General features: G+C 49.1%; 7 protein-coding genes across 7 annotated transcripts; 4 read left to right on the top strand and 3 right to left on the bottom strand.

Annotated features, from left to right (window-relative positions):
- Positions 1-138: 138 nt before the first annotated feature.
- On the bottom strand, positions 139-4,348 carry LCP9604111_171 (RNA dependent RNA polymerase; the record flags this gene model as incomplete). Its single annotated transcript, XM_039068486.1, has 4 exons — positions 139-3,341; positions 3,394-3,844; positions 3,902-4,058; positions 4,116-4,348. The coding sequence occupies 4 exons, from the start codon at positions 4,346-4,348 to the stop codon at positions 139-141; spliced, it is 4,044 nt and encodes a 1,347-aa protein (XP_038932719.1).
- Positions 4,349-5,318: 970 nt separating this feature from the next.
- LCP9604111_170 (uncharacterized protein) lies at positions 5,319-8,901 on the bottom strand (the record flags this gene model as incomplete). The annotated part of the gene is made up of 9 exons (XM_039068485.1): positions 5,319-5,918; positions 5,973-6,089; positions 6,147-6,275; positions 6,331-7,548; positions 7,602-7,754; positions 7,806-8,417; positions 8,479-8,576; positions 8,631-8,778; positions 8,827-8,901. 9 exons carry the CDS (start codon positions 8,899-8,901, stop codon positions 5,319-5,321), a joined length of 3,150 nt encoding a protein of 1,049 aa, XP_038932718.1.
- A 799-nt stretch (positions 8,902-9,700) lies between these two features.
- Positions 9,701-11,579, top strand: LCP9604111_168 (FAD-binding oxidoreductase; the record flags this gene model as incomplete). Its single annotated transcript, XM_039068483.1, has 4 exons — positions 9,701-10,003; positions 10,073-11,126; positions 11,178-11,359; positions 11,412-11,579. 4 exons carry the CDS (start codon positions 9,701-9,703, stop codon positions 11,577-11,579), a joined length of 1,707 nt encoding a protein of 568 aa, XP_038932716.1.
- Positions 11,580-12,360: 781 nt separating this feature from the next.
- LCP9604111_167 (aspartate-semialdehyde dehydrogenase family protein) lies at positions 12,361-13,573 on the top strand (the record flags this gene model as incomplete). Its single annotated transcript, XM_039068482.1, has 3 exons — positions 12,361-12,391; positions 12,450-12,707; positions 12,768-13,573. 3 exons carry the CDS (start codon positions 12,361-12,363, stop codon positions 13,571-13,573), a joined length of 1,095 nt encoding a protein of 364 aa, XP_038932715.1.
- A 317-nt stretch (positions 13,574-13,890) lies between these two features.
- Positions 13,891-15,081, top strand: LCP9604111_166 (40S ribosomal protein eS4; the record flags this gene model as incomplete). The annotated part of the gene is made up of 5 exons (XM_039068481.1): positions 13,891-13,901; positions 14,049-14,186; positions 14,254-14,538; positions 14,676-14,970; positions 15,028-15,081. 5 exons carry the CDS (start codon positions 13,891-13,893, stop codon positions 15,079-15,081), a joined length of 783 nt encoding a protein of 260 aa, XP_038932714.1.
- A 3,712-nt stretch (positions 15,082-18,793) lies between these two features.
- Positions 18,794-20,403, top strand: LCP9604111_165 (uncharacterized protein; the record flags this gene model as incomplete). The annotated part of the gene is made up of 3 exons (XM_039068480.1): positions 18,794-19,486; positions 19,550-20,038; positions 20,110-20,403. The coding sequence occupies 3 exons, from the start codon at positions 18,794-18,796 to the stop codon at positions 20,401-20,403; spliced, it is 1,476 nt and encodes a 491-aa protein (XP_038932713.1).
- A 769-nt stretch (positions 20,404-21,172) lies between these two features.
- On the bottom strand, positions 21,173-21,708 carry LCP9604111_164 (uncharacterized protein; the record flags this gene model as incomplete). Its single annotated transcript, XM_039068479.1, has 2 exons — positions 21,173-21,581; positions 21,647-21,708. The coding sequence occupies 2 exons, from the start codon at positions 21,706-21,708 to the stop codon at positions 21,173-21,175; spliced, it is 471 nt and encodes a 156-aa protein (XP_038932712.1).
- Between the last annotated feature and the right edge of the window lie 289 nt (positions 21,709-21,997).

The raw sequence follows: 21,997 nt of genomic DNA, 5'->3' as shown, positions 1-21,997 counted from the left end.
CGCCGCCCAAACCCCAAAAAAGTTACAAAGCGGGTCTGCAATTACACGCCTGCGTCCCATTTTTTGTGTAATTTTTTTTTGTTTTTTTCCGTTTTTTTTTTTTTTTTTTTTCTGTCTCATAGAGCGAAGAGCGAACGATCAGCTGTTCATCATGTCGAGCAAAATGTCAAGTGCTGAAGGCTGCACATCGCCCTCCATTTCCACGATATCCTCTGTCAAAGCCTGCTTTCGAATCTTCTCTCCGGCCTCAGCAGCGGCGATTTCCACGCCTCCCTCCTTCTCATCATCCTCGTCGAAGCACACCTCCTTATTCCCGTCGTCGGGGTTGGGGTTAGGCTCGGATTTGTCAATACGTCGACGAGCAATGGGTTCTTGATTTGAGGGCGCGGAGCCAGAGCCCGCCTCAGCCTTCGGCTTGGTATTCTCCTCAGATTTCGGCTCCACGTTTTTCTTAGCCTTCAGCTTCACTTCCTCATCCATGTCTTCAATAATCTTGAGGATCTGATTGTGAGTGAAGATTGTGCCATCGTTAGGATTTGCTGAATCGCTGCTCCCTTGTCCCTCTGGGACTAGAGATTGTCGCGCCCGGCCCGTCGCAACATCGCCGAGGACGTCGGGGAAAATCCAAGGGAAGCTAATGAGTGGGAGCTCGGTGGAGGTCACTTCAACAATGGATATATCCTCTCTCTGCAATGCCTCTTTGCGTCGAGCCTCCAGCGCCGTGGCTACTTGCTCCTGAGTAACACGATACATGGCGATGACCAAGGCGGGAATGTTTCCACCCTGACGGCCGACTTTGTCATAGCACTGGTGGCGAAATCCACGGCGGAGTGTACCCACAATCCTACCTAGGTCTTCCTGCATCTTGTAGTCTCTGATCACGAAGCCGTGGCGGAGTACAAAAGTTGACCACACCTCAAACTCGGTGTTGATCTCATACTGAGCCATGATTTGTCGCATGTTCATGTCGAATTCCACCTTGAGCTCGCGGGCGTATTCCATGTAGGTCTCACTTGCTGCAGCCAGCGGGGATTCCAGGATACGAGAGTCGAAGGGCTTCTCTAGCTTGGGAACAAAGTCCGGAGTGACCACTGCATCGTACAGTTGACCGAGGATTTTGGTAGACTTGTAAATGCTGGATGGCCTCTTGAACCGCTTTTCCATGAAATGGGGCCAGAACTTGGGATCCAAAGAGCGGGTCATTCTCGCATGTGCACCGCTCTTGTTATAGTCAACTGCGTCGGAATGAAGCTGCGCGAGACGAATGCACTTGTCTTCCCACACGCCCCTCGGAAGTCTGTCAGCCCAAGCCAAGTGCGCATGTGCGATTCGGGGGAGGCAGTCATTCTTCATATAGGTGACAAAGAATGAAGTGATCTCATCAACTGTCACATCATGATCAAGGTCTGGCGCTTTGGAACCCTTGTAGTCCATGCATTCGACGAACCAGTTTGTGGGAATCAGATCGGGGTCCCAAACAACGAGGTAGTCATCGCCGTCGAGGTCACCCCCAGAGCACATGCTCGCAATATCCTGGTCGCCAGTTTGGGGAAGCACAACCACATCCCGAAGCGCTTGCAGTTCTGGTCGGTTCACTGCTCGAACCACACGAATATCACCAGGGTGAAGAGAAGGGTTTCGAGCGAGAATGCAGAGACCTTCAATGACTTCGTACTCGCCATCTCCATCTAACCGGCAAATCTGGACGAAGATTTCAGGAAGAGCAGCCAGTCTCTCTTCATAAGAGGCTCTTCTGCTCGGCAATGCGCTTTTGAAGTAGCCCTTCAAAACACCTTTCTCGTCTATGACACCGAGAAGGTTGGCTCCTTGGTCTATGGCAATCTTTGCTTTCTCTTTGAGATGCTTCAGATGCCAGGACTTCCAAAGCTCGAGCATGGTATTGGCAAACGGCTCCTCATTTCGTCGGAAGCCATCAGATACCATCTGAGCCAAGGTGAGGGTCATCTGGTTTGGGTCGACATACTTCTGGAGAAGGTTAATTGCTTTCGAATCATTGCGCATGGCTCGATGGAAGCTACCCAACATGCTGTTGAGCTTACTGTGGAAGACTTCATCTGGTATATTCAGAGCAGAAAGCACAAGAATTAACTGACGATTTAAAGTCGCGAGAGAATACTGGGACCAGCGAATGATCTCCAAGCCGGCTTGATTAGTTTCGAACTTTTGCTGACTTGGTCGAAGGTGTACCTCCTGAGGCAGAGGGTCTCCAGAGATAACAAGCATGCCCTTGGCCCCTCCAAGTCGAAACTGGAAAGCCGAAGGAGGTTCTCCTGTGAGGGTTTTAATGTTGTGCTGAGATGTGACCATCTGGGCAAGGAATTTGGAAATCTTTCCAACACCATCCGAGAACGTGAAGTCGTTACGAACAATTTCATCGCATGTAACAGTTTGAACGGAGGATCCGGTGAAAGCTCGGGTTGTTGAAAAGCATTGCCCTAGTCTTGCGGCGTATTTGGCTACATTTCGGATATGGTTGAATTGACCCATCCAGGCTCGGATAGTCCCCGCTGAGATACCGGCATCTGGTGCAAAGAAGTATGCGCCATGCTCGCGGAATTGGGAGTTCCCAAATGCGAGGAACTCGTAGCGACGGTCTCCAATAGTGATACCGTTGGCCAGTGTCCTTTTGACACGGGTGTAGATCTCATCGTTGGAATCGCTCAGTGAAGCATTGATGCGACCTTCGGTTCTTTCGTCTGTAAATCGAACTCGAAGAAAGCGCCCAGGTGCACCTTTGGTAGACCATTCGCGGACGACTCGATTTGAGATGTCTACAGTTGGGGTATTGTAGTAAATTGTAGTCGGGGTGACTCGTGCTGTGTGCATGAAGCAACAGTAGCTCGGAATCTTCGAGTCAGTCACTCCTCTGAAGAATTTGAGACCAAAGATTTCCATGGCCTCAAGGTACTGTTTTTTCTCAGTTGCAACGAACTCTAAGAGTCTTGTAGCTTGGTCATCCCCGAGGTCCTTCAATCTCTCTACGAATTCGCGGGTCATGGTGAATTCAGAGAGATATCCCTGGGACAAGCAAACCTCTAGTTGATACCGCACCTTGAAAGGAAGATGTAGATAGTTCTGATCTCCTAGATCTTGCAGCAATGCGGAAGCCTTGTTAGACTTGGACTCCAAAAAGTCAACCCAATGCCACACTGGTACCGGCCGGTCTGCTTTCTCAATAAAGTGACTTCCATCTTTGACGTTGATGTTATAATCCTTGAAGATTTCTCTAACGCGCATCAAGTAGTGACTGGTATCGTCGACACGACGCATATCGGGATGTACATCCGGTGCGAATGAGATCTTGAATACGTTCCATCGTCCTGTTAAAAAAACTGGTTAGCGTACAATATCATAACAGATACCGGTACTTACCCAAGTCAATGATATGTCCCGTCTTCTTCAAATTTGTGGGGAGATTCTTTAGCAAGTTCGGGTTATGTGTCACAGAGGTTTGGCGATACCAACTATCCTCTTCTCTCCAGCTCAACGGTTCTGTCAATGTAGACTGAATCTCTTTGGCCTTTCGGTGCCAAATGGCGGCGGAGCCTAGGACGATAACAAAGGAGTGTTCTCTCGTGGCTTTGTCGTACTGTTGGTAAATCTGGGACAGTTGGAGAAATGTGATTTTGACACGATAGTCATGCTGTATGACGTCTGCAGCAGTCTCCGATCCGCGAATGCCCACTTTGAAGTAGAGAAACAAGCACTTGCGCATGACATCCACAACGAATCTGGGGTACGCCAGGTTGTTAAAGCTTTGCATAGAATGGATGGTGGATGGACCTAGCAGGACACCGATGTCAACTTGTACGGTCTTCAGTTCCTTCAAAGAAAAAACTATTAGTATTGTAAGATAGCTTCATGTCATGCATGCACTCACCAGTTCACCGGGAAGCTGAACATCTGGGCGGACTGGGCTCTGGATGGTCCCGTTCGAATCACCGCAGCAGACACACAGCGCTAGCGCTGTGACACGGCCACTCCGTAGCTTCACCCCGAAGGAGCCGGTTCTCCAGAAATTCTCATCTGGAGGTGGCCTATAGATGATCAGTAAAAAGCATGTAAAGAGCATGATGGATTGACAGGATGCTTACTTGAAACGAATGCGTGCCTTGGAAATAGGCCGGCCCGAGGTGTCCTCCCAGAGATCAATGGAGATCAGATTGCCGTACTTGTTGAAAGTGTCGTAGATGTCGTGGGTATTCATTTCCCTTGGGACATTCAGCAAGTCCACTGCACAGGTCCTCCATGATCTCCAGGTCGTCCAACCCCGGACTGGCGGGTTGGACCTCGGGGGTTGCACGTCGGGGATATCAGGGCCTGCCATTGTGCGCTTGGTTGTCAGGCAAGAGAGTAGGGTGTGTTACGAAGAAGCAGAAGAAGTTGAAGAAGAGGAGAAGAAAGGGTACGTTATATACCCTTCCAAGGTCGGAAGGAAGGATTGGGACAAATAAGAAACGGAAAGGAGGACTAAGAATGAAATGAGCGACTAACGGAAACCGAAAGATTAACACGCGTAAATAACGATATCCTAAGAGTTCATATAGAACACTGGAGCGCGCGGAAACAAGTTTTATACGAAAAAGTGACCGTCTTAACCTGTCACGGCCCTGGAGCCAAGAGAACTGACTATAAAATGAGGGATAAAAGACATAGCAGGGATGGCATTTGAGAGTCCAGTTGTTCAGTTTGAATTCAGTCAAGCGAAGATGAGATGTTTTAATATAGACTTACAAATGAGACTATTGCTGCTCTTTTCTCCTTCTCAAAAGTGATATGAGACTGAGAATACCTTCACTGAACATATAGTCCAACTAGTTAAACATGGCTACTTTACGGGGCGTGTTCAAATCCTTCTAATGCCCTAGTGATATTCTAGTGGAAAATGAGTTATTTGCTACCTTTAGAAAGCTGAAGAGGTAGTGAAAGCAATAGTGTACTATGTCCATACATCAATACTGGCAAAGGTGAAGAACACATAAAAAGAAGGGTACAAGCAAATGAATCACCCTAATCCGAGATAGAAAGGAATAAGGAACAAAGGAGACCTCCCTGAAGTTTCAAATTCAAACAATTGTCTTTGGGTAGTGGTAGATAACGCAGACTTCTAAATGGTGCAAAAATAGACTAAGACCATATAGGCGATTATGGTCTGTGGTGTAGGTTATTGCTTACGTAGAAACACTCTAAGGAATAACGCATCGGTAGGCAACATGTACGATAGATATCATAATTATTCAAGACATAGGTACCTCCAGGGCTAGTCACACAACTTCGCTACCCGGACAAGCCTCTCACTACGGGGCAATCCGATCCGTTGACTCAGTAAAAGCAGTGCTTGAGAAGAGAAAGTCTTTAGAAAACTCAAGATCCATATCCAAGTCCAGATCGTGAAGCCGGTTTTCTTCAGGGTTCCCTTGGGCCTGTGTCTCCTGGAAAGAGTCATCCACCTGATTGCGTTTCGATCCACTGCTTGGCTGTGATTTGGTCGGGCTGTTGCGGTCAGCCTCTGCCAGTGGCTTTCTCACAGAGCGAGATATGGCGATAGCCGGGGGCGGGCTTTTCGCCTTTGAACCTGTAGTGTTCAAAGCATAAGGCTGATTTGTTGATTTGCGATTCCCTCTTGGTCGTTTTGGGGTAGGTCCATTAAAGCTGGATGTTATGGATTCAAAGGACTGTGCCAGCTGTATACCATCTTCATCATCGCTTATGGGTTGAGGGATCCTTGCAGCTGGAGTGGCGTTGACAGAGGACCTAGTTCGCTGGTGTTTTGCAGGCGCGTTTGACTCAGGGGCATTAGCGGAAAAGCCCATTACACCCATTAATCGACCAATGTGTTGTTGTGCCTCTGAGAACTCACGGGCCTTGGCAGCACGTTCGTCTCGTAAAGCTTGCACCTAGATTTGACGTTAGAGTGTGTAGATTTTGCATATAAAGATGGTAATGATTACCTTTCTCTCCAGGTGTTGGATCCGTTTGTCTTTCGATTGGACATCCCTAGAAGCATCAAGAGCGGCAGCTTGCATAGCAGCATGCAATCGCCGATTTTCTGTCTCATGCTTTGCTATCTATTCGGCACAGATTAGTTTCACATATACACGGATTTGACGCTTATGTAGGCATACCTCAGATGTGGCCCGAGAAGCTCCAGCTTCAAGATCATGTTTCAGTTTTTCAATCTCACTCCGCGATTTTTCATCGGATTCTTCTAATTCAGAGTATAGCCTCTCAACTTCCAAATTCTGTTGCGCAACCTAGAAGGGTCAGTATAACCAATTCGTATTGATTGGTGACTGCAGAAAGACTCACAGTTGTTTCCGCAGATCCCAATTTCTTTCGCAACTCTTCCTCTTGGGCCACGAAGCGGTTCACTTGATCTTCTTTCTCATCAACAAGAAGCCTGGCCTGCTTTAATGCCTCTCTAGCACTAGCAAGCTCTTGCTCGAGGGAGCTAGAGAGTTGAGATAAAGTGGCCTTTTCGCTCGACATTTGATCTAGACTCTGGCGTGTCTCCTCATTCTTCATTTGCAAACTGCACAGCTCCTGCTGAAGGTCTTCCAGTTGATCATCCTTTCCAGTAATAGTAGCTATCATCTCCAATTCCTTTGAGCGGGCCTTTTCTTTTTCGATGTGAAGTGCATTCTCGGAACTTTGTTGCTGATATTGAAGCTCCTCGCGTGCGGAGTTAAGCGACATAGTCAACTCCTCGGTATATGAGTATTGACCTTGAAGGAGTTGTTCAAGGCGTGTGTTTTCGTGGCCAAGTTCAACAAAACTGTCATGTGAGTTCCGCAACTTAGTTTCCATCTCTGTGGTTTCGCTTTTGAGTCGCTCGTTGAACTCTTCGTTTTGCCTTTTCAGTTGCTCGTTTTCGCTCGCATATCTGTCCCGCTCTTCTTCGGTAGCTCGCAGGGGTCCTTCAACGTCGTGACAGCGACGTTCTAGGTCAAAGCACGTATCCTCGATCTTTCTCATCATATTGTCGTGAGAGGTCTGGGCATTCTGCATGAACAGCTCAGTAACTCCAGAGCGCCAATTACGGTTCACTTGAGTTGACGGAAGCTCATGTCTGTCGCGCAAGGCGAAAGAGCCACGGAAGGTTTTGGGGGTTGTTGTTGAAAAGGCACAGTCGAGGCTCGGCATTGATTGCTCCACTCGTCTGATGAATGTTTTCATGATAATGTCGCTTCCATTTTGGGCCGATGCCATGTTGTAAAGTCCCAATAGAGATAGGAACAACCTGTTTTGCCTTGTGTATAGCTCGGATGTACAACATGCTCGACCACTGCATTGACTTTCGCTTGGCTGTCGGGGAAAGTAGTCAACCGTCTCTCTAAGCACTTCCCTCATAGGGACCATGGAATGCTTGACATTAGAAAGCATGATATCGGTATGTACTTCTTGTACACCAGCTAATACCAAGTTTGCCAGGTGTAGTGTTGGGATCTCTGCCCCCGCGCATTTACCACCTCTTAAGACATCGAAGGTGAAGGCCAAAAGTTGACGAGTGGCATGTTCCCCAGATTCCTATTGATATCAGCTGTCAAAACCTGTACACGGACAGGAGCTCCTATACTTACTGCTAAGGACTTTGCGAGGCGTGGAATCAGTTGATGAGGTATCGTCTCCATAGTCTGTTGGCTATTCTTGGACAAAAGGACCTTGATGCCAACTTCCCGTAGCTGAGATGGCAATGAATGTGCCGGGAGAAGTGTGTGCAAGAAGACAATTACCTATCATTGAGTGATTAGTATTTCGTCTCGACGGGAACAGCCAATACTAACCATGGTTTGCGTTTGACTATAGGGAACGTCTCTGACAGCCTTCTCGCACAGCTTAGCAATCTTGGGATTATTACCTGCCATCCAAGCCTGTTTCTGCTCAGGCTCAATTGCGTCCGCTATGCAGATCGCCAGCCGAATACTCTCAGTCGCCTCAAACGGCGTCAGATTACAACTGGATGAGCAAGCTAGTATAACACGCAATACGACCAAGTCAAGTGTTTTCAGGCCCCGTTTCTGGCCAAAGAAATGCTTAATGCTCAGCAGCCATGGCGTTTCTGATCCGTGTTGATTTTGAGATTTTGTATCTAGTGCCGTCGCAATTTGCGCAAAGGTTGCCAGACACAACAAGTTGCCCATATGATCGTCGAGGTTGCGCAGTGTCTTGGTGAACTCCAGCTGGAGATTGGACATGACCTCGGACGGAATGTCATTCAAGATTCTTGACGAGCCTTTGAGTCCTGAGATGAATGCGTGAAGAGGTGCTACAGTTTTAACACATAAATTCGCTGCCATCAGGCTGACAAGCTTCGTGATGAATGGGGCAATCCTAGCTGGCGGTACAACACTCGCTGGCAGGGGCGATGAGAATAACGCAATACATGCCGGAAGATACTGAACTGGTTAGTTGACGCCCTTCGGCTACCGTTTGTTGGCTCCTAAGAACGAAGCTTACCTCATCGCCATTAGTGTCCACGGCCTTTTCTAAGAAGGCATCCAAAATCACCGGATGTCGCTCAAGCAGCGCATCCCTAAAAGACGATGATGTAGATGCTATAGTATGTCAGAGTCGAATTCCAACAAGCCTTCCATTAAGCCAGCACAAACCGAATGCAGTGATCAGAGGCAGCGCGACGCGTGACCGTGATAAGGCTTCAATCAGGACATCAGCCAACAAGCCAACTTGGCAGCGTTTACACAATGCCCAGGTGCCAATTGTCGAAGATTTGGTGTGCTGCACTAAATCATGGAGATCCTAGTATTATCAGCATGTATACTTTAATGAAAGTCTCGACCGACTTACCTGTAACGAAGGCACGTAAGGCGTAGTGATTAGGCGTTCTACCTCGCGCACTAGTTGAGCGAGTTGCTCTGCCATTGCTTCACAATTTTCATAGATGTTAGTTTCGTGGATTTGGTGGACAGTACGCGATTGATCTGAATTCTAAAGTTGATGTTGGTGTACGAGGTTCTACCCCTCGGTTGCCCCGTCAACCATTGGCGCCTTGAATTTTCTACCTCTCTCCGTTCAATGTCTTATTAGCTACATATACATAGACAGACATATACTCTTGAAAGAGGATCAAACCGTAAATGCAAAGTACAATATGTATGTAAGTGCAGCTATAGAAAAGAAAGAATCATCGGAGTAGATGATCCCATAGTAAATACTGACCGCCTGTCTCACCGCCGGACTTTATTGCTTGTTCCGTAGCGCAAAACCTTTGAATTACTTGCTCAATGTCTATATCGTGTCCTTTTTGTGAGTTTTTTCGGCCATTATTCCCTCGGGAGGACATTTGAATGGATATGGAGCATTAGACTTCCTTCACCTTTTGATTCAGTATAAATACTTTACGATTATTATACTGCAGGCAGAACATTTGGCGGCAAATACCGCTCACCGGACTTCGCACGCAACTCCGTTCCTGTTCCTATTCGCCCCCACGTTCGGCTCTTCTCCACATCTTCGGTAATGAGAAGATGGCCAGAGAGTGAAATTATAGTGGATTATGGCATTATGAAGGACCAATCTAACTGCTTTTCTCGGCCGAAGTCCGAGGTGCAAGGTCAAGGTACAAAAGGCTGATCACCTCATGCTCGCATATCGAATTCTTTCTTCCCCTTTCACAACAGCTCCTAAGGTTCAATTCTATAATATCTTCTAGTCGTCCACAATGCGACCAGTCCTCCGGGTCTCACGAGGGCTACCGGCTTCGATTTGTCGGCCCCAGGTCTCGCGCACTATTGTAGCTCGCGGTGCTAGACTAAACAGTTCCGATGCTGGGAAAACAGAGCACACAAAAGAGAGCAATTCCTCATCTACGAACGCTCCGCCCTCACCCTTCTGGACCCCCGCCAAGGCTTTACTCGTCTCCGCATTTGCTGCGGGGTTAGGCTACGGCGTCTCCTCATATACCCAGACACCGGCACAGACCTCCAAGAAGCCACAATATGGCTCAGTAAAGGATTTTGAAAAGGTAGATCACTGAGTTGCAACAGCGTAATCTCGCGCCAGTCCAGGGCCATTCAAACTAACAACACTCCAGGCCATCAATGAGCTAAGAACAAAGCTCGGCGAAGACGCAATCAGCACCGAGCAAGACGAGCTCCACCAACACGGCTTCTCAGAATGGTCTAGCCTAAACGCTGACCGTCTTCCGGTCGCAATCGCATACCCTAAGACCACCCAAGAAGTCTCCGAGATCGCCAAGATATGCAACAAATACCGCATGCCCATGATTCCCTACTCGGGCGGATCGAGTCTAGAAGCCAATTTCTCCGCCCCGCTCGGCGGCATGACAATCGACTTCGCCTTCATGAACAAGATCCTGGAAATCCACCCAGACGACATGGACATCGTCGTGCAGCCCTCCATTCAATGGATGGATCTGAACGAGAAGATTAAGGATACCGGCATGTTTTTCCCTGTCGACCCAGGCCCATCTGCCATGATTGGCGGTATGGTTGGCACAAACTGCAGTGGCACCAACGCCGTCCGCTACGGCACTATGAAGGACTGGGTGATCAATCTCACGGTCGTCCTGGCTGATGGCCGCATCATCAAGACACGCAGACGTCCGCGCAAGACTTCTGCCGGCTACAATCTCACCGGCATGTTTGTTGGCTCTGAGGGTACGCTTGGTATCGTCACTGAGGCTACGTTGAAGCTCGCCCCGCTCCCAGAGCAGACTCGCGTTGGCGTTGTCGCGTTCCCGACTATTCGTGATGCGGCCTCGACTGCTATGCAGGTCATTCGGAAGGGTGTCTCTGTGCAGTGCATGGAGATCATGGATGATGTTCAAATGGACGTTATTAATCGCGCGGGTGGAACAGGCCGTGAATGGAAGGTCTCTCCTACGCTGTTCTTCAAGTTCTCGGGAACTGTCGCCGGTGTCGCGGATAGCATCGATCTGACGACGAAGCTCGCCAAGAATAACAATGCGCAGTCTGTTGAATTCGCTCGTGATGACCGCGAAGCTCATGACCTGTGGTCAGCGCGGAAGCAGTCGCTGTGGAGTATGTTGGCGCTGCGCAAGGAGGGATCAGAAGTCTGGTCGACTGATGTGGCTGTGCCCATTTCTCGACTTCCTGATATCATTGGTATGGCCTCTTCAATCTTGACTTCATTGCATGTATACTGACCCCTGCCAGAAATCTCTAAGAAAGAATTGGTCGACCTAGGCCTTTTCGCCAGTATCCTTGGCCACATCGGCGATGGAAACTTCCATGCAAGCATTATGTATGACCGCACCGATCCTGCCGAGAGGGCGCGGGTCGAGAAAGTAGTGTACGACATGGTCGATCGTGGGCTAGAAATGGAGGGCTCTTGCACGGTAAGTCGTTCATATCGGAGAGACCGGAATATCAGCTAATTCGGTACTACAGGGCGAGCACGGCATTGGGCTGGGCAAGAAAGGATCTTTGAAAAAGGAAGTTGGACCGGACACAATTAATGTCATGCGCAGTATCAAGCGCTCATTGGATCCGAAATGGCTGCTGAATCCTGGCAAGATCTTCGACTACGACGACGAGACACCGGGCCCAGGGCATTGATTGTGATTTAGCATTACTACTTAGCATTATACACCTTACAAAAGAATATACCTCTAAAGGCGGGCTCCAGGAACTTCAAGACGGAGTACATCGCATCATCATATTACTACTACTTCCCTTTGAAAGTCGCTTTAAAATCGGTATTATAGTGATATGAGATCGATATCAAGTGGAGAGAGCGAAATAACCCAGGACTCATAGCATATAAAGATGTCATTCTATTCGATGCCGAATATGTCCCAAGCACCAAGATACAATCTTATATGAAGACGTTGAGTAGGGGTCAAGAAATTTGCCATATCACAGGCCGAAGAAAGAATGCAAACAAGCCAAACCCTTGGACATTAAACTTTGACCAAAGACCCATATATCTCAGCCAATCGGGGAGCAATACACTTGTCCGGATGTAGACTGCTGACTAATCGCGGGGCAAGGCAATTGGCTGAGAGCGATATCGCTGTCGGAGTGAAATGTTACAAGCCTTCAACCACATCACCCGTTAAGCGGTAAGTACAATAGTGTTTCATATTAAGATTTTATTATGAAAATCCCCTGCGACTCTGAGCCATGTGGTCTGTGAGGTATTGAAGCCGGCAGAGCCTCGTATATACTGCCTGCGGGGCTCTGGGAACGCTTTGACTCATACAGGTCATGATTCGACATGAAACCCTTGTTCTTCTATATATGTTTTGATTGATCGCTAGTTTCGACTTGTTGGAACTTTTCTTTGCTAACTTACGCAAGATTTATATCCGTCTTCATATAAAAACTCAAGAGCAAAATGGCTCCTTCATTCCCAAAGAAGAAGTGCGGTACGGCCTCAAATTTTTACAAGATATTCCATGCATCGTTCAGTCTAACATGTTACAGGTGTTCTCGGTGCCACTGGCTCCGTGGGCCAGCGCTTCATCCTACTGCTGGCAGACCACCCATTCCTTGAGCTTCAGGCCGTGGGTGCTTCCGAGCGTTCAGCCAACAAGAAGTACAAGGATGCCGTGAATTGGAAGCAGGCTTCTCCTATGTCTGAGAAACTCAGCAACTTGGTCATGCGTGACTGCAAGCCTGAACATTTCTCGGATTGTGACCTTGTCTTCTCTGGACTGAACAGCGATGTTGCTGGCGAGACCGGTATGTGATATCAGATGTATCAGATTTAACAAATAGACCCGGCACTGACATTTCACGCAGAAATGGCATTCATTAAGGCTGAGATCCCTGTTTTCTCAAATGCAAAGAACTTCCGCAAGGACCCCATGGTGCCTTTGGTGGTTCCCACTGTGAACCCCCAACATCTGGATCTGATTCCTCACCAGCGCGAGCACTTCGGTCTCAAGAAGGGCTTCCTGGTCTGCAATTCTAACTGCGCTGTTATTGGCATCGTCATTCCCTTCGCAGCTCTCCAGGCCAAGTTTGGCCCTGTCGAGGAAGTCGAGGTTTTCACAGAGCAGGCCGTCTCTGGAGCTGGCTATCCCGGTGTACCCACCATGGACATCCTAGACAACGTCATCCCCTACATCAGCGGCGAGGAGGACAAGCTCGAGAACGAAGCCCAAAAGATTCTGGGTTCATTGAATGCCAACGCCACCGGCTTCGACGAGCAGACTGGTCTTCGCATCGGAGCCACTTGCACCCGTGTTGGTGTCACTGACGGCCACATGGCATTCGTTTCCTTGCGTTTCAAAGACCGTCAGACCCCAACCGCCGAGCAGGTCAAGGAGGCTCTGCGGGAGTACAAGTCCGAGGCCCAGAAGTTGGGTGCTCCTTCCGCACCAGAGCCCGCAATTAAGGTGTTCGATGAGCCCGACCGTCCCCAGCCCCGCCTGGACCGCAACATCTGCGGCGGTTACACAGTGAGCGTTGGCCGAGTTCGTGAGGGTGCCCCAGGCGGTCACTTTGATATCCGATTCGCTGCCCTCTCTCACAACACTGTCATTGGAGCTGCTGGGTCATCCATCCTCAACGCTGAGGTTGCTGTTATCAAGGGCTATATTTAAATTGGATACGGAAAAGTGGAATTATCAGCGCATGTCAAATAGATACAAATTTTCGTACAAATGAATTAGATCTCATTGGTCTTGATTCCTAAAGAGGAAATTCACGTGTCCACGGGTGGATCAGGGCCCCGAACTGAGATGACATAAGCAAGTGCTAAAATCCCACTAGTGGAGTCTGATTGGTCGGAGTGGAGAATAGGGCTCACAATCACCACACACTAAGCGAATTCCTCTCTGATTTGGATCACCACTTCTCGGCTTGAGCCTTCTCTTTCGACACTCCGACCACCCAACCTTCAGTCGACAAATCAGTCAAAATGCGCGGCCCGTAAGTATCATGAGATCGCCCTCTACATCACTATTCAGCACACTGGTCTCGTCTATCTGCCGGATTACGAGTTCAGCCAGTCCCTGCGAGAGTGATCAAAAATTTCTCGAAATGGAACACCATCACTAACAAGAATGTCTTTTGCAGCGGAAAGCACCAGAAGCGCCTCAGTGCGCCCTCGCACTGGCTCTTGGACAAAATGTCCGGAACCTATGCGCCCAAGGCCTCCCCCGGTCCTCACAAGCTCCGGGACTGCCTTCCTCTGATTGTCTTCATCCGTAACCGGTACGCACGCGACACCTTGAATATCTCGGCACGCGACGAACAATCACTAACATCTCTTTGCTGATAGTCTCAAGTACGCCCTGAACGGTCGCGAGGTCAAGGCCATCATGATGCAGCGTCTGGTCAAGGTTGACGGCAAGGTCCGCACCGACACCACCTACCCCGCTGGATTCATGGACGTCATCTCCCTCGAGAAGACCGGCGAGCACTTCCGTCTCATCTACGATACCAAGGGCCGTTTCACCGTCCACCGCATCCAGGCTGAGGAGGCTGAGTTCAAGCTCTGCAAGGTCAAGCGTGTTCAGCTCGGCAAGGGCGGGATCCCATTCTTGGTTACGCACGATGCGCGAACGTGAGTTCCACACTCCACAAGTTCCGTGTCATTCAGTCGTTGGACCAAGCTTTGGTTGATCGGCAGAGGACAATGGAAACAGTAAGATCCCATTAGATCAGGACATGGTTTTGCTAACTTGCGTTTGCTCTCTACAGCATCCGCTACCCCGACCCTGCCATCAAGGTCAACGACACCGTCAAGGTCGACATTGCCACTGGCAAGATCCTTGACTTCGTCAAGTTCGATACCGGTGTTGTCATCATGGCCACTGGTGGTCGCAACATGGGTCGTGTTGGTGTCATCACTCACCGTGAGCGTCACGACGGTGGTTTCAACATCGTCCACGTTCGCGATGCTCTTGACAACCAGTTCGCTACCCGTGAGTCCAACGTCTTCGTCATTGGACAGGAGAAGCCTTGGGTTTCCCTCCCCAAGGGCAAGGGTGTCAAGGTATGTTATATTCCCTAATACTGTGTGTCTTTGAATTACCCTAACATTCTTTTCTAGCTCTCCATTGCTGAGGAGCGTGACCGCCGCCGTGCCCACGAGCTCGCCAACTAAATTCACAATATCTTCTGATATCGTGGATTAGCTGACAGCTTAAAAACAAACAAAAACAGTAGCTGGGAAACGGCGTCTTGTCTTGCTTGACGGGCTTTGATAATGCATTCTCGTAGGTTCGAACCATAGCAAACAAACCAGGAACGGGTTAACCGCTTCGTTTCCGAGTGATATGATACCATTTGACATTACATCTTTCGAATATTTAATGACCGTATTTACTTTATTCCCTGGATCTTCAACCCTTCCACCTATTTCTGGATGATCTGCTCTTTTTTTTTTTCTCCATGGCTCATGAAGATCCAGGGACACGTAAATTTCCTTTCCTATCTGTAATCTGTAGTCAACATGCGAATGCATCGGAACCGCAGATGCCATACGGCGAGAAGCCTACTTGCACCAATCCAGCTCGTCTGGACCAATATTTCCTACAAATAAACCCTCGGCTGAACCCGCCCAAACCGTTTCAAGCTGAAGATCTGAGACATGCATCATCCCGCTCAGGAATATATTGCCTACATACTCATCTCCGGCGCAACCCCGTTAGCCCGAATCGATCAATCCACAGCACCAGCGCATCACCGCACCTCGGCTTATCCGATGCAACGGTCCTCCCGTGTCGGACCCGTGTCGGTGTACATGGTACACGTAAGACGAGCGCGGAGATTGCTTACATACTGGGATGGCGATCAGAAAACTCAAGTCTGGATCTTCTCGACTGGTGTTTCAATTCGCATGCTCACGCATTATTATTGGCCCGAATCGCGCGATAGCAGACCGAGCATCACCCCCAAAGGTCAGTACTGGCGATCAGGGCCATCATGGACTTGGATGGGGATTGACATGCACGTGCTAACTATGTGCTCCGTGATGAAAATCGAGGTGTGTCCCGCATGTGGCGCTAGCTCATGCGATGCAACAGCGATGTGGAGTTATCGCAGATTTGCCCTACCACCGGCCGTGCGTAGAACTTGGTCTTTTGTTTAGTACATCTATACATGGATTTTTTGGGTTTGACAGGGGTATTTGTGGAGAAAGTTAGGTACATACATATATCGACACTCCCTAAGTTGTACTGAATATATCTCTGAAGGAATGGCGAGAGCGGGTCGAGAGTCTAAGAATAACTCACTCATTTCCGGTGTCGGATTAGGAATCCTCCCATTCTCTTCCGGATGGGCTGTTCTTACGTTGGAGCGGCTCGAGGGAAAGCAATGGCCTCATAGAATCGGCGCTTGTTCCGTTCAATCCGGACGCACCTACCACATCCTCCCGAGTGATCGCAGGGAAAGAAAGCAAGGGCTGAGATAGCCAAATGACTCGCGCATCCAGTCATTGGAAGTATATTCTCTCTGTTAAATTTCCCCGGCAGCTTATCATAGTGAGAGAATAGGATAATCAGATAGATCCAAACTCAATCCTGGTAGTCGGCCGTGCCACGTTCGGATCGTCTCCACTGAGGATACGGAGGATAATATATCCGTGTTCCAAGCGCCGTCCAGCTGGAAATATGCACAGCATGTGGCTGTAGGATGGATTCCTGACCCGTCAATTTATGCACCGTGGAGACCGATCAATTGGGCTTTGTAGGGGTGGATTCAAGGAAATGGTCAAGGTGAGGTGGTAACCAAGTGGTAAGGGGGATCTTGGCTTGATGCATTCTGGGTGGCTGGCTGGGTGGCTGTACTGGCTAATATGTTAGCATTTGTCATGGAATTTGGAATCTGAGCTACACAAGACGCACAATGTATTATCTGGGGGATGCAGGACAATGCAGTTGTGGATTCTCCTTAAGTGGGGACCCACTTGAAATGTGTACTTTTGTTCAATGTGCAATCAATCAGGCGAGCTTGTATATATCGTTGGTGATACCAGGCGACGGAAGTAGAGTCCGTCGGTCCATGCTGCATAGAGTAGGAGGCTATACGGAGTAGTATATGTGGCTAGTCATGTGGTTTCTCGGAAATGCGAACGTTGAGCCTAGAACTTATTAGTACTAGTGGCTCGCTCTAGCATTCCCTGCATATGCTCTAATTATTATAGATGGGGCCTTGGATCAATCAGATCTCAAGTTAGACTCGGAAACTTAGAAACTCATAGACTCACGAACCCCGAAACTCAGGGACATCACCATTTTATAAGACACTCCCCACAAACTTTGGCGTGGGTCTACCGAGATCCGTCCCAGTTCCGAGGAACTGGGTCTGAGAATCTTGGGATTTCACGTGGTGAGGTTGGGGACTGATTGGACTGGAGAATATACCCATCGTAGAATTTCTTACATTGGACTTCCTGCCGGTAGTGAACTATCTTGCTTAGAACCAACGCTTGTGATGTAACTAGTGGGGATTGTTCCACCGGCAGTGGGAATGCTATATATGCCAATACTCTGGGCTTCAGATGCTATCATGTCAGACCTTGGAGGGGTCAGTGTGTAGCGGTGTACCTAGTATGTTGTGCTAAAATCTCACAAGGATCCGATATCAAGGCCATCTTCTTTTCAATTGAACGAGAGCGAAAGGTTAATCGGCGCTTCTATTCAAGGCTATGGCAATAATGATATAATAATGATAAAAGATCCGCCACTTCAGGTCACAAAGTTCAATACTTGTTCCTGATTACCTGAATTGGAAATCCGCCCAGCTTGGTGTGATGCTTCTATGGTCTATACTCCGGCCCTAGATTGACGGACAAACCAAGGCGCGGACTTCCATGAAAAGCAAACGTTCCAAGGTGTTCGGTGTTCTGTTCGTATATTCCTTGTCGAATTCCAAAAATATTCTTTGATCGTCAAGACTCCACTCACATGGGATTACGGCCACTACGTTAGCCTACGTTAGCGTCCATTTGGTGTACATTGGGAGGGCCTGGCCCAATGCTCGTTTTAGATTATCTTTCTCTCATTTATATCCCATAGTGTACTCACATTGATTACTTTGTGTATCCACCCCCCTTGACCGACTAATTAGCCTTTGCGGTTTAAATCTTTCCTTCCTTTGTAGGTTGACCGCTTCGCAACTCCTTTGGGAGACTATCCACTTGTCATATTGTTAACTGACCCAGATCGTTTCCTTTCTGCAGCCCAACGGTCAACGGGTGTTCGGCATATAACAATCTCGGTAACTAGCAGAGAGGCCCAACTTGCAGATCTCATTCCTTTTTATGGAGTTCACTAGTTTATCCCCGATCTAGAGCCCCTGGAGGTCCGGTCCTGGGATCCGAATTGAGTAACTCGCCCCCTCCCTATTTACTTCCCAATGACAATATTCCCCCCTTTTCCCGATGATTCTTCCCGTCAAGGAACCTTTCAGCTGGGAACTGAGATCAGCGCCCCTGTTGGTAACGTGCCCAGAGTTCCCCCCCCCCTCATTTTCAACCCTCGTGATGTGTCGAACGTGGCGGAACGAGTAACAGGGATAAAGAAGTCCATCGGCTCTGGCCTTATAGTGAAAAAACCAATCACCTTCACCTTTCCGAGCAACCCGCCTGTTTATTATCTGTGCGCTATTTAGTTATTTTCCTATTTCTCGTACACATACGAGTACTCCCATACTCACTCCCTTCTCTCCCGCGTCGCGCCTGGCATACATCGCTCGCCAGGGTATCCCTGCCCTGTAATTACTCTATTCAAGCGCCGTGTTACATGAGCGTCCAGCGTGTACTGTGCCCAATGTGTTGGTCTTGCTTTTCTGTCCCGTTGGAAACCGCATAAATGCAATCGACCAGCCCAGAAGAATCGGTCTTTGGACCACCTCCCCAGACCTTGGACATGCAATATTCACTATTCAAGGAAATGAACATGTCTGCGCAATCTAGAATTGGTGCCTCGGACTGGGGCCATTCTTATCCGGCGATCTTCCAACTCGACCTGGAAATTCCCGCCTTTTTCATTCCTTATCGCTGGTGGGAAGACGAAGCCACAACGGTGTTCTGGGCATTCGACATCCAAGAAATCAAGCGTGTGATCCAGTTCGGACTCTTTTGCGACCCAAACTTCCCAAGGTCTTCGCTTTGCACTCGGAATGTCGACACCATAGAAACCTTTTTGAGCGCACTGTCCGAGCCCTACGAGTCCCAGCTCCTTGGGAGTCTTTCTCATATACAGAGGGTGGAGGAGATCCTGCGCCGGTCGAGTATATCTCCTTTCCAGGAGATGCCTTGGAGTTGGCTCCCACCACAGTCAAGCCCTACTCTAGATGCGCGGGCAATCGCTGCAGCGATTGAGGCCGAGAGCCATTTTCAATTCAGGCAGATCCCATTTGAAGAGTTTGTACGTGCTGCTCTCGGGTATAACGCTGTCTTCGTCGAATGGTTCCTGCAGCAGCATGCGGCTCTTTATATTATGCTCCAGGATCATCTGGGCGTCTATCCGGAGGACATTCCTCTGTATACCGAAGTGGAAAAGGTACGTTCGTCCATTCTAACAGCTATACTCATCATTACATAGAGCCTGTGCTGACTTTTATAGTATCTTCGGTCGGGCAGTCCATTCGCACACCGAGCGTTGGTCAAGTGCCTCCTAGCTGTGCGACCTGGCGCAAATCATGACTTGCCTCAGCCCAACACCGCTGGGTTCGAATTCATCGCAGGCCCTATCCAGGCCTTATTCAAGGACCAGCCAGGAAGGCTTACTGCCATGCTCAAAATGTTGACTGTTTTAACAATCCGATATCGCCGACAGTATATCCATACTCCTATCATGGATTGGCAGACCCCATTTGACACCTCTCTTCCTTTCCTAGACGATTGTCTCCAGTCGACATCTCCGAAAGACTTGGCCGACAGCATGAGAGGCCTGGACGAGCACCAATTTGCCGAGTTAACCCAGCAAAGCCTAATAACAGAGGATTTCATCGTGGAACAACTGAAAGTCCAGTGGCGCGAACTAAGCGTTTCAGTCTGGGAATGCTGCGCCGCACTCCCAGACTTGATTCCATATCTACAGGAATGCACACAGGTGAGCAGTCCTTACTCCCAAACTTGCCGAGGCCCAAATGTCACCCTCTAACCGTATGATCATCCGAACAGTTCCTCTTAGCAACCCGTGATTACCACTCTTTCACGGCTATCATAAAAGGCCTGCACATCTATACCATCTTGACATCGCGCCCCGGCAACATCCAAGGAAACCCGATTACGCTCGAGGCTCTGATTCCACGGGAAATCGTCTCTCTCATGAGCCCGGCTGACAACTTCGCCGTCTATCGCCAGCACTACCAGAACTTCCCCGGCATTCCCTGGCTGGTCCCCCACCTCCGCGACCACAAAGAAAACGGCGAAGCAGTCCTTCAGCCGGTTTTTCACTACCTGCAAAGCACCTAATAGACCCACAGATGTGACCACCGGATCAGCGGCCTGCTATGGTCCTCTTCGGGTCCGGGTCCGGGTCCGACAAGAGAAGTAAAGCAATCGACATCGGTGTGTGCTTGGCTTGTGTGGCTGCAGGTGGTATGACCGGTGGGCTGTTTCGATTGCTTGCCTCTCTGGTCAGCAGCTAATGCATTGATGGGGTGGTTTCCTTGGCAGTCTTCCCACGGGGTAGGTGATCTACAACCAGATGACGACCTCCTATAATATTTTATGATCTGTATTTCTATTCTGATACCCATGCTAGCATCCGGCAGCACCGGGGAGTCCGGCGTTGCATTATGCTAATATGAATATAATTTTCTTTTTTTTCCCACATTCAAGGTTCTATCTACAGCTGGTTAACAGTGGATGCTCATTGGAGCTGAAAACGTAATCGGATCAGCCCATCTCGTCCACAATCCCCACTAGTAACCCAGTCAAGCAAATACAAGCATACCGGCATATCCACCCGGCCACATCCCAACCATGTTCATCCCATATGCGCCGGCCAAGAACCTACGAATCAGATGAGACCCATTCCATCCGAAGAGCCGCCACAGGAAAGAGTAGGGCTAAAGTTAAACTGCGCAGACGAGCAGTCTGGCGCAAACGCAAGGGAGTGGAGTGTGGAGGGGAGCGATCCAAAGCCAAAGACCCCGCCTTAACTTTCTTTGCTTTTTTGAGATATAGTAAAATGATCGAGTGCATATTGGTCTGGCCAACCAAAGGAGCAGGTCACACCTCAGTCCCGCTTTGCAGCCGCCTTCGGCGCCTTCGCATAACCAAAAATGCCCAGGAAATAAGCGATCCTATTGACGAACAAGAACATCGTGACCCCGATGTTACCCCAGGTCAAAGCGTTCCATGCCGCAACGTCCGCAAATGCGTCCCAGCCCATCGCCAAGTACGTGGCGTAGACATGACCAATGTCGGCGATGGCCAGCCCGATTAGATAGTTGCGGAGTACCCTTGGTTCCGTTGTCGCATGGCAGACACCCACGCCGACTAGGAAGAGGAGTGAGTAGACATTGCCGAGCTGGTAGGCGAGCGCGACGCTGCTTGGGTGCAGGGTGGCCGGGGCTGCGATGTTGGGGGTTTGCCCGGCGATAAAGCCTTGGAGGTTGTAGATAGGGTAGGCACTACCGAGGGCCCTGCATTAAGGATAGTAAGTCAGTAGTATTCTTGCATTTCAAGGAAAGGATTGGGCTGGTCGTACAGGGAGATAGGCTCAAGGACGCCAAAGAGGATGTGTGGCCATAGTGGAAAGATGGTGGGCATTTTTAGGACCTGTGGCGTTCAATGTTATTCCCTTGTGTCTTCTCAATTGTCGTGCTTTGGTCCTAGCTGTAATTCGCTTGGAGCGTCGGCATAAACAAAGCTCCCGGTAGCTTTACTTGCTACTTCCATAGAGAGGAAGACAACTCACGTTCTAGGACCAGGACCAATATCAAGTATAGAATTTCAATTGTATGATAGAATCCGATCAAATCAATGAGTGAAAGAAAGTCCAATGGGATATCTTTCGAAAGGGAATCGTTTCCCTTGCCAGGGGATCTCGGCAATTGGA

Source organism: Penicillium roqueforti (genome assembly GCF_015533775.1).
Source record: "Penicillium roqueforti strain LCP96 04111 chromosome Unknown scaffold_01, whole genome shotgun sequence".
Classification (NCBI taxonomy): domain Eukaryota; kingdom Fungi; phylum Ascomycota; class Eurotiomycetes; order Eurotiales; family Aspergillaceae; genus Penicillium; species Penicillium roqueforti.
This window is presented reverse-complemented; position numbering and strand designations above follow the sequence as displayed.